The sequence below is a fragment of the Raphanus sativus genome, chromosome 3, assembly GCF_000801105.2.
Source record: "Raphanus sativus cultivar WK10039 chromosome 3, ASM80110v3, whole genome shotgun sequence".
Classification (NCBI taxonomy): Eukaryota; Viridiplantae; Streptophyta; class Magnoliopsida; order Brassicales; family Brassicaceae; genus Raphanus; species Raphanus sativus.
Window position 1 is genome coordinate 4,151,017 of NC_079513.1, and position 12,189 is coordinate 4,163,205.

The following is a 12,189-nucleotide window of genomic DNA, read 5'->3' on the forward strand; positions in this document are numbered from 1 at the left end:
GGAATCAATTTGTGTTTATTCATTTTAATTATTATTGAACCATTGTTGTGTGTAAATAATTGATTTCAAGCAATAAGAAAATCACAACTTCAATCTTTTTCTCTCTTTCTAAAAACAAAATATGGAGAAAAGTAGAAGCTCATCATTCAATCAATAAGAAGATGAACTATTATGTCGTGTGTATTTAGAAATACTGCAAGATTCCATTGGTAGCAATAACCAATTTCTTAGGAAATTGCGGTAAAAAATAGGTGAGAGTTATCAATCACGATAACACAACACATCAATCTTGTAAGGAGGAGAATGTTACTGAAGAACCTCGATCCTTCCTGTAAGTCCTAGGCTTAAGCTCCATGCTGATTTAAACAATTTTCTGCTCCTTTCTACTGAGTCTACTAGTGATCTGATGCGGATTCAACAACCCTGGAGTATCAAATGTCTTCACTTCAAAACGCAAAACACCTTCGATCCTAATGACCCCTACTAATATCAAATAGACATTATTAACCTTGCACTAACATTACCTTATTCGGTAATTTCACACCATTTGCTGGCTGACTGGCGGTGGTGGCTTTTGACAATAACAATCTGCTCCTAAACTCCATAATGTTGCTTTTTTTTGCATCTCATTAAACCAAAAGAGTATAACCTTGATTGACTCATAGCCATAGTTCATGTTGTGATATGCTGGAATCGTTGAGAGATTAACCTGCCAAAAACCCATCTCTGATTAGAATCTCTCTTGTAATTATTTCTTTGGCATGTATGACTAATAACTCCTAGAACTGGATCGATTCATTTTTCTTTATCCAAAAATTTAATATGCATGATCTGCGAAGAAAATCATAAAGTAGTATTAATCCTGCTCAGATTTGTAGGTAATTCGCAGAATCCAAGCATAATAAAATTAAATAAAATAAATTATACATCTATCCTATTAAAGGTGAAGTACAAATGGAAAATAACCCTTACTTCTTCTTATTATTTACTACAGAATGCCATTGACCTTAATTAAAGAAATTATTCTCAATTAATCAACCCATTTCACACAAAGCCTTATTATCATATAGCCCATTCGTTTTTCTATAACTATTAATGGTTCTTTCTTTTGTTTATATTAACCTACAACTGCACCTAATTGCCTTTATTCTAACTATATATCTAACCATAAAAATAAATTCATACTCATAATTCACATTACCATAAACTTATTATACACATGAAATTGAGTTTAATATTTGAACTGTTCTATTTAATATATTAAAGTTTCGTATTGTAATATTGAGTAACACACAATATATAAACTGTTCTGTTTAAAATATTTTAAAGTTTATTATATGTCAATAATTTAGTAATTTTAATATATCTTTCTAAACCAGACATTATTTATTAAATTAATTAGTTTGAGGACAAACCAGTTGGATTGTTTAATCTATTGCCAAATTCACTTTAAATTCAAAACCATTCTGTTTGCCTATTTATTTAATTCTTATACTATTAAATATTTAACAGGATTTGTATAGATCTGCTTGGGTTTTGGGTTTCCGAGGTCAAAGATTTCAACATCATTCAGATATTTCTAAATTTCAGTTCGTATTATATTCGGATCTTTGCGGGTTCAGTTCGGGTTTGGATAACCCATTTAAATTATTTTTTAAATTCATTATATATTTTGAATTTCTTAAAATCTATAAATAAAATAATATATTGTATATAAATATGAATAACATATGTCAGAATACCTAAACTTAACATATAAATTGGTTTGGTTTAAATTTTGGATCAAAAATAAATAATTATTTTAAACATTTTTGGTATTTTGAGTGCACTTCCACTATATTAGATATTTATATGTGACTATTTTATATATTTTCAAGTATGTAAGCCAACCTAAAAATATCATATATATTCTGGAATGTTTATATATATTAAAACTAAAAAGAATTAATATATATAAATAAGTATATAAATTTTTCTCGGATATATTTTGATATCCAAAATACTTTAGTTCGAATTGGTTATGGTTTCAGTTGTCTAAATATCAAAATTTTGAATAATTTGGATATTTAATCAATTTTGGTTTGGGTTTGGTATTACTCTTTCGGACCGTGATCGGTTCGGTTCTTCAGATTTTAATTTTTTATCCAGCTTTGATATTGATATGAAAAAGTAAATAGCAATATACATTTTTGAAATATGCACCCGCACGGGCGTGCGGGTCAACATCTAGTATATAGTTAAAATTATATAATTTTGTATTATTTTATATGCTTTTACTAATATGATTTTTACAGTTTTTTTCTGCGAATTAGCGGATATTCAGTATTCAAATTCGGTCCACCCCACTTAAAACTAACTCGACCCACACGCGCATCGACATGTTAAATTTTTTGAATTGGCCGATCGATACCCACCCTGCTAAAGATCAAATGGGTCGAGACCCCGCAAATCTATTCTATTAATTCTTCAACATGTCCAATTGATATTAGTTGGGTCCAACTTTTTATTTCTTTATTCAAGGACATTTATTATTATATAACCATATTCTTATATAACTGTATCTTCTTTTATTTTGATTCCAAAATTATCGGAATCTATTTCTCCCCAATATAAGGGATAGTTATATTTTATTAATAATTATTACTTAATAGTATATATATAACCGAAGTATATCAATTGTTTTCTACTATAGTATGAACATGCTATTAATAACTGGTATGCATGTGACTAAAATCACAATAAGGATTCACCTTCATTATTGCTACCATATCTACTCCGTGTGCTTACATATTCATTAGGAAACTTTTTTTATATTACAATGATAATAAACAAAAAAACACAAATATGAAAAATTATATTTTTAAAAAGAAATTAAAACATAAAATATAAAAGTATTTAAAATAAAAAATAGGTTTTCAAAACTAAAAAATACGCATTTTGATTATAAAAGGGCGGGTATTAAAATAGTATAACCTATTTTATAATTATAATATTTTATAGATATAGGTGTGGTTCAATTATTTTAATAAAATAGATTAAAACCTCTTATTAACCATTTAGAAGAAATATTATACCAAGAAAATCACAAATATGACTAAAATCACAAATATGACTTAAGAACAAAAATATAAAAATTAAATTTCTAAGAAGATATAAAACAAAAAATATATCCGCCTTTTTAAGGCGGGTCAAAAAAATATAATCTCCCGATAACCGCAAAATTAAACGGAGCAAATACAAAATTATTTTTTGCGGATTATGCGGGTCAGACTTTTTGACCAAAAGAAATTGAAATCCGCAGGTTGACGGGTCAGCGAACCAGGTTTAACCCGCAACCCAGTCCTAACCGAACGTATACCAGATCAATTTTAAATTGCAATTATTCAATAAAATGTATTTTGATTAAGACTTATTCACAAATATAACCAACACACACACAAATATGATAATTAAAATTAAAACAAAAAATATACCCGCCCTTTTAAGGGCGGGTCAGAATCTAGTAAAGAATTAAGTTCCCAGCTTTACTTCCTCCTAAAGGGAAATAACATTAGGGTCTGGAGTTTCGTTGTCAAATGTCATTTTCATCACAATTTGCTGGTTACAATGAAAACCGGACCAAATTTCATTTGTTCTACTAAGATACACAGCCTGTTATGTATCTAACATATTGCTGGAAAAGACATGCCTAGAGGGTGTAGAGGTAAGAAGTAAGAGAATTTAGGAACAACTACTATGTAAAGAAACGGCCATTAAACAGATAGTCTTCAAAAGGCCCTCTTAACTCTCAGTGTTTTTTCACATATGCTCTGTGTAACTTCTTTACCCTAAAAGTAAAAAAAAAAAAAAACGAAATCGAAAAATAACTCCCTAAGAGATTTACTCAAAAGATCCCAAAAGCAAAAGGCAACAGAAGCATCATCGAGCTTCCAAGCATTACATAGGGAAAAAAAAAACAAAAGACCAGAGTTTCAGACAAGTATATCTTAACATGTCTGTGAGAGCAGAGATACGTATATAAACTCTGTAGCTGCTACTTGTCAATGCATTTGCTGTCGTGGGACAGCACGGGAACGAACAGGTGTCTTTGACGGACTCACCCTGCAAAATCCAACCATCAGTAGTCAGTACACATATATACAAAACCAAATTAGAGAGAGTGGAATGTGCTTTTAGAGTTAAGACCTTATGGGTAAAGAACCAACAATGACACCACTGCAGTTGAGAGCAGTTATCGCACTTTCAGCCTGCGAAAAGGGTAAAGATTAGATACTGCGTTGACAGAACCGTAAATAGATGTGCTTACCATGACAAACTCAACGAAACAGATTCTAGTGGGATGATGATAATCTCCCAGAAGCCTCAGACAGTAAACCTCTCCACACACAGCCTCAAAAAAGAGCTTTATGTCCGTTTGAGTCACCTGTGTACCAACCAACCAGATTGAAACTTAATCAAACTTACCTACTTTTTTAAGTATCAGAACATCTCGCTTGAGATCAAAAAGACAAATCACCTTCTTGTCGATGTTAGTGCAGTAGATAGTTCTCGCACACATCTCACGCTCATCTTCAGTCTAAGAACCAAAACAGTACTAGAAAGTCAACGTTAAGTCTAAAACGAACATAACTTTGCACTCAGAATGAGATGAAACCCAAGAAAAAAAGTTCTCACCCTTGGCAAGAAAGTGGGGTTAACAGGTGCAATAGCTGTTTTGGATGGCATAACCTTGACAGGATAGAAGCCCAGCATCGTCCCAGACAAGTTCAACGCAGCTCTTGCACCAGCTACAAGTCCCCAAAGTTGCCAAAACCCCATTAAACCAACCAATTTTTACAGGCATAATCCAAAAAAAAAAAACAGATGAAACTTAATGATACCTTCATTAGTGAACTCGATGAAAGCAAACCGAAGCACTGAGTTTGGGTCACCACAGATGCGACAGTCAACAACCTAAAAACCAAAAAAAACAAAGAAGACAAAGAACAAAGATAACAACTTGTAGAAGTTTCTTCAAACCTGTCCAAAGCCTATGAACAAACCAGCAAGCTGCTCCTCGGTGACCTAAAACCCAAACAATAAGATAGTATACCGTAAAGCCAGAGAGTAACCAACCATCAAAAGAAAGGTGGAAGCTTTTTTGAAAACCTGTTGATCGATATCAGACACATAGACAGTTCTTTGAATGATGTCTTCACGCTGAGCCATACTTGTCCGAGGATTCATCCTCCGTTTCCCTTGTTGTCCGAACGGCTTCTTCTGTTTTAAATAACAGACACAAAAGGTCAGAACTTCAACTTAGTAGACACTAGAGAACAAATCAACACAAACAACTAAGAAAAGGTGAGACCTTTGGCTCATAAGCACACAAAAAGACACTAGAGACCAAGTTTAAACAAACAACTAAATCTGAAAATTGTAATTTAAAAAAAAAAGCCAAAAAACAACAGAAGCAAAGAAGAGACAAAGAGATGTGTCTTAATACCCTTCTAAAACCGCCGTCTTGGTTAACGGGGAAATAACCGGCAGCACCAAACCCATTGTTGTTGGGGAGGAAAGAGCCAGCGACGGTGAAGAAACCACCGTTAACGCCGTTAAACCCGTTAGCTCCTCCTTGTTTGTTCATTGAAGGAGGGACGAACTCTTCAGCCATGGGGTTAAGCTTAGACAAAAGCTCCTGGAGCTCTCTCATGTCACGCTGCTTGAAGCTCTCTCCACCGTCAGATCTCTCCGCGTGTGATCCGATCTCACCCTGATCGTCGTTGGTGGAGACTCCTGATCCTTGGCTGGTGACTGAAGACGGCGGCGACGGCGAGATCGCAACAGCCTCCGTACCAGCTACGACGTTGTCGACGACCGTCATGATCAGAAAATGGGTAATTGAGGAAAAACCCAGAAGTGAAGTTTGGATTTTTTTGAGGGAAGACAAGACACGATCAGGTAAGACGAAATGGTAAGAGGAACAGTAGCAGAAAGGGGTTCTATAAGAAGAAGCCACCAAGAGAGAGAGAGAAGGAGGAAGAGGACAAAAGAGTAATTAACTCAAAGAGTATTATATTAGTTGTGATTAATTTTTGGTTATATGAGAAATATTAGTGAGGTTCGCTGAAATGGAACTAAATTATGCAGCGATTGTGGAAGCCCCGGTCCAATGGTTTGACTAAGGGTTCATGTACATCCGGAGGTCTGGAGTTCAAACTCCAGAAAATACCAAATTATGCAGCTTATGGAGAAACGGATTAAGGAGATCTTCAGCTTGGTGCAGGGCGTACCATCGAACATGGATCTCATAGGACGGCTCGGAGAAGTGCAGTCAGGCGTGTATTCTCACAAGATGGTAGAATTGTCGGCTGTATAATCGTCTTTGTAATATTCTCATCATTGTAATAGCATAATTAATCGATAATAATCGATCCAGACGTTCAAAAAAATTATGCAGCGATTAAAGCTCGGATTTTCATTTTAGTTTAAGCGTGGTTAAAAGGTAAAAACAAAAAAAAATCATTGGAGAAAATGGAATAATATTTCTTCTTCGGCATAAAAATTTAATAATTATTTTTTATCATTGTCTACGAACTCAACAAAAATCTGAAACATTTTGGTAACTATACGACTAATTAAACACGATTGCCTTCTAACATTTCATACCAAACTATCTGTAATTGTATTCTGTATTTTTGATACAAGAATAATCATGGAATGATTAAAGCTCTCTTTTAGAATCTGAATATCTTCAAAATAGCTTGCATATACTGATCATCTTGCAGCTTGCGTATAAAAAATTAATAACTAATTAAATTGGATAAGTAAGTGTTAAAATAATTTTCTATTGATTATTTCTTTCTGTTTTATATTATTATTTTTAATAATAAAAACAGGATTGTCATTACTGAAAGAAATAAAATTGCATAGATTTTAAGTTCCGATAAAATCCCTATATATTAATTGAGAAATATTTGAAAAGATGTAACCTTAGTTTTGTAATAATTAAAAGAAGCTCCATCCTAGGTGTCAATCAATTAAGTACTCAATTAATCATATGTGGCAGCTTTAGATTCAATTGCAAAAAATGGTTGGTCCAATTCAATTATTTAATTTCGCTAGAGACATTGACTATTAATTATAAGGAATATTAATGGTACAAGATCAGCTTTATTGTATACGTAATATAAACCGGTAAAAATTCAGTAAACCTCCTTATTAACTCTATAGAATGCAATAATCCGAGACAATAAAAATTCTTATTTGTTGATATGGAACTCAATAGAAATACTGTTCTGGAACTCGATCGTCATTTCGTATTACAAAATTTTCTTGAAGATTTTTTCTCAAAACAAAAAAAAATCGTGAAGAGTAACACTTCAACGTTTGTGCACCTGTTAGTAAAATGATAATACATCGATGCAAAACTTTACATTTGCCTTAACGATCCATGACCATGGTTATACTCTGTTCTAAGAATTTTTTTTCTTCGTTAAATCATGTCCATGATTAAATAATATTTATTTTATAAGTGTTTTGTTTATGCACTTTTGATCAACATTTTAAAATTAATGTATCTTTCACCAACGACATTTTGTATATAGTGAAATCATGGACATTTTTGTATGTAGTTTAATGTATGTTTTTTTTAATGTATGTATCTTCTCAAAACCAATTTTGTATTTAGTGTAATCATGGACATGTAATGTATTTGATTATATACAACTCATGATCATGGATATCTGTAAACTATGGTGTATATAGTGTTCCTATTTATTTATAGGGGATTTATTCATAGTTCTTCACCATAGATACACAGTCAATTCGTGCGTGTGTACTTAATCACATATCATTTTTGAATATAAACATAACTAAATACCGTTTGATTGTAAAGGAAATACAATATGTGATCGTTAGTATATGTTTTTTAGTTTAATTATTAATTAAGCTTTTTAAAAGCAGGTTTTATATATGTGCGGACATTGCATCTATTCTAATACACCTATAATAATATATATATATATATTGCTTGGGAAGGAATTCTATAGAGATTATTATCTCGCAAGACTATACTTATTATTGGAAATAAAATATATGAAATGATACTATGTATAAACAACAATAATATAGATTTCTTGCTAAATGGTATTATACATGTCCTATAACTATATAGATATTTTTTATTATGGTTTTGGAGCTTACTATAAATACCAACATGGCCATATATTCCATATGTTGTTGACATAAACGAGATTGAATGTCTCATTAATATGTCCGCAATATTTTTGTGAATGGTTATTTTTTATTTTCTATTTTTCTTACAAAAAATAATTGTTATCTTTTATATGGTACGTAAAGAGTATGATTGGTTGCAACTATAGATTTATGTTTTGGGAAAATTCCATAAAAATACCCGAACTAAATTTTGTTAAGCTTTTTAATACCCAAATTTTTTCACTACCCAGTTTAATACCTCAACTAATTATTTTGCTCATTTTAATACCCAAACTTTTAACATTGTACCCACTTTAATACCCAAACTTTATTTATTTAAATAAAAATACTAATAAGTTTCAAACAAACTTAATAAAATCTCAAAAAATCTAAGAAAAAAATATTAAAATTCTAATTTTATTTTAAGATTTAGAAAGAAGGTAGATAAACCATGGAAATTTTTTTTTTTTCAAAAAATAAATGAATTTGAATGATAAAAATAAATTTCGTTTTTATTTCAGAAAACAAACTAAATACAATATTTAAAACTTAGAAATTTTATTACACAATTTAATATTTTACACTATTTAGTTATTTTTATTTCTCAAACACCAAAAAATTTAGAATTTTCTGAGTTTATTTGTAAATTTTAGAAAAATTTTAAACTTTTATTTGAAACTTATTAGTATTTTTATTAAAATAAATAAAGTTCGGGTATTAAAGTGGGCACAGTTTTAAAAGTTTGGATATTAAATTGAGTAAAATAATTAGTTGGGGTATTAAACTGGATAGTGAAAAAGTTTGGGTATTAAAAAATCTTAACAAAATTTAGTTCGGGTATTTTTATGGAATTTTTCCTCGAAATAATGCTGTAAGATTTTGTGTTGTAGCTGTAAGATTTTAGCTGTAAGTTTTTTTTTAAAACATGATTGGTTAGTATTAACATTATGCATTTATACTAAAGTTAAACTCTATTATATTAAAATTAAAACTAGAATTAAATAATAGTATTTTAAAATTAAAATTTATAAGTTAATTTGTTATTTTAAAAATTATAAAATGATTATGATATAAATTAGTACATGTAATTTTTGTTTGTATATGTATGTGAAACATTTTTATTTATGTTATATCCCTTATATATTATTTTAGGAGCATTAGAAATAAATAACCTTTAGCTCATGTGTGATTTACAATAGTGTCATTTTCTAAATGTCATCACCACATGTTCTTTCACAACATATTTTCAAAGACCCTTAGTTAACTAGATTAATTACAATAGATGTCATTGGTCATTAAATTATAACTTAACTAATATAGTCTAAGCTTTTTCCTAATTGACTAACCTAAGATACAATACCTACGATTAATATTTTCCCATTATTATTTACCATGTGCTACTACTGATTATTAATCAAATGCATTCGATTTACTCATCCGAAAATCACAGAGATTTTAATCATATATTATATGTTTCATAATTATTTAAAATACTATGGTATCTATCCTACACTTTGTTTCATACGGACGAATTATATAGACATTTTGAACCGAATTATCTTAACATTTTGTTTCACCCGTCCGTATCTAGCATCATTATTTTTTCATGTAATATTTTTTTCATGTGATATTTTTATATATTGGTAAATTACATGTAGTATTCGATATACTAATTGCCAAATAACTGATATTTGAGAGATATTATCAAATATAAAATAAAAAATCAAACGAGTTGCTTGCTAAATAAAAGTTTTTTTTACAAAACTGTTTCCTAAATAAAATGTTTTATCTTTTTGTAACATACGCATTACCTTAATATAAATAAAATTTGGTTTATCATACGTATTACCCGCATTCTAGACTTTGTTTAGGATTTAGCTTTAAAAAACTGCTAAATACCAATTTTATGTATTATTTTATCATTCCTAAATAAAATGACGACTCTTTTTTTTTTGCAAAATACTAATTTCATGTATTATTTGAGAGATATTATCAAATATAAATTATAATCAAACAAGTTGCTTGCTAAATAAAAGTTGGTTTATCTTTAAAAAACAGTTTCCTAGATAAAATGTTTAATCTTTTTTGTAACATATGTATTGTCATACGTATTACCCGTATCCTTGATTTTAAATAGGGTTTATCTTTACAAAACTGCTAAATACTAATCTCATGTATTATTTTATATTTCCTAAATCTAATGTTTTATCTTCTTTTTGGTAACTTAAAATCATAATAAAATCATTATAAATCTTAATGGCTACATATCATCAAATCAAACCACCCATTGAAAGACTTTAATAAGAGATATTATCAAATCAAATTATCAATATGAATTCTCTATCACGAATTACTTGCGTGACAACCTACGTGATTTATACAATCTTTCTACGCTAATTATGTCATTTATAAGCTTAATCATGCCTTTTATTCGGTTGTAATAAATAAAAGATCTCCAATCCTCTGTCAATCACGTAGGAAGATTGCTGATTTTAATTGTATTCTCCTCAATTTAACACAAACTAGGAATGTAAATACTCTTATGAGTATCTATTTTTTGTATTCGTAATTTTAAAAAACTCTTCTTATGGTACTACACATTCATAGTAGGCGATGAATCTGTCAAAAATATAGAAACTTAACGATCATAGAGATTCAAATTTAGAAAGTACATGTGTACATGTGATATGTATGTGATTGATTTTTAAAATTAATTTGGTGATAATCACATACTAGATTAGTTTCCTTTAATACAACAAACAGATCACATAATATTAGCAACAAAGCAATCATGTAAATTAAATTTAATATGTTATATTTTTCAATAATCATTTTTTATATTTGATTAGAGATGAACATTCGGGTTTCATTTGGTTTGGTTAGGTTATGTTTGGTTCGGTTAGGTTTATTTTGGTTTGGATCTTTGCAGATTCAGTTCGAATCTTTGTAGGATCGGTTTGGTTTAGGTTTGGATAATCCATTTTTTTAAAATAAAAGTTGTGACGTTGTGGCAATATTGTTTATTGCATATGTTTAGACTTAATTATATACCAAAAAACCATCGAAAGCTAAAATATATAAGGGATAAATTCCTGTATATTTTTTTCGAAGACAGAAGAAGGTGGCCCGGTTTGTGTATTGATGTTGGTTTGATGTGGAAATTATTTTTTAATTGAACAGAACGAAATCGAAACAAAAATATGGTCAGTATAAGATAAATTAATGAACAATATCGAGTTGAAAGATTGCCTTACTCTTTCGTTTGTTATATTTTCCTTATTAAAAGAAATAATTAAAGATTATTAACTTAAAACTCTTATGATTAAATATCAAATATATTTTTCTTGATACACAAATCGATAATATGTAATTAAGGAAAATCACTATTTAAAATGCAAGAACTTTGTCACCAAGGCAAGAATTGATAATATTTATTTGGAAATCAAGGAAACTTATAATAAATGCAATTCATAGTAGTTAATAGGGGATATAAATGATCTTAACCTAATATCAAAATCTTTATAAACTATTTATATCACTATTACGGTTTAGTATATTGTTAATCTTTTTTCTTTTCATCTTATGAATCTATAATAACTAATTTATTTAACAATTATTTCTTATAGTTAAATATAATAGAAAAAATATTTGAAAATTAGAGTAGTATTTTAATAAATTTGATTGTTAATCATACAAAATTAAATTGACAAAATAATATAAAAGATAAATATAGTTTAAGTTTATTTGGTATAAAATTGAATAAACCAAAAACCGACAGTTTATCTGGTATAAAACCGAATAAAATGCAAACCGACGGTATATAAACCAAATCGAACTGAAGCCAATATAGATTTAGAATATTAGTTATACTTTACAACCGAAATACAGAAAAAAACAAACCGAACCGACACCAATCCGATATTCGGATTGAACACCTCTAATCCAAATAAAACCGAACTATTATTTCATTCTTCAAAACATAATAAAAATAAC

The 12,189-nt window shown here is 29.4% G+C and overlaps 1 protein-coding gene and 1 pseudogene across 1 annotated transcript; one reads left to right on the forward strand and one right to left on the reverse strand.

Annotated features, from left to right (window-relative positions):
- Positions 1–121: 121 nt before the first annotated feature.
- LOC130509894 (uncharacterized) lies at positions 122–244 on the forward strand (annotated as a pseudogene).
- A 3,494-nt stretch (positions 245–3,738) lies between these two features.
- Positions 3,739–5,977, reverse strand: LOC108844351 (polyadenylate-binding protein-interacting protein 12). The gene is made up of 9 exons (XM_018617595.2): positions 5,486–5,977; positions 5,149–5,259; positions 5,020–5,064; positions 4,881–4,953; positions 4,675–4,787; positions 4,517–4,576; positions 4,307–4,423; positions 4,186–4,247; positions 3,739–4,101 (listed from the first exon to the last, which is right to left on the reverse strand). The coding sequence occupies exons 1-9, from the start codon at positions 5,861–5,863 to the stop codon at positions 4,041–4,043; spliced, it is 1,020 nt and encodes a 339-aa protein (XP_018473097.1). The 5' UTR covers positions 5,864–5,977; the 3' UTR covers positions 3,739–4,040.
- Between the last annotated feature and the right edge of the window lie 6,212 nt (positions 5,978–12,189).

Bases quoted from the DNA above. Each gene is read 5' to 3' on its own strand.
- LOC108844351 (XM_018617595.2), bottom strand. From the start codon at position 5,863: ATGACGGTCGTCGACAACGTCGTAGCTGGTACGGAGGCTGTTGCGATC. The intron at 5,065-5,148 runs GTTTTCAAAAAA...TTTGGGTTTTAG, and splicing joins TGTCTGATATCGATCAACAG to GTCACCGAGGAGCAGCTTGC. The intron at 4,788-4,880 runs GTATCATTAAGT...GGGGACTTGTAG, and splicing joins CATCGAGTTCACTAATGAAG to CTGGTGCAAGAGCTGCGTTG.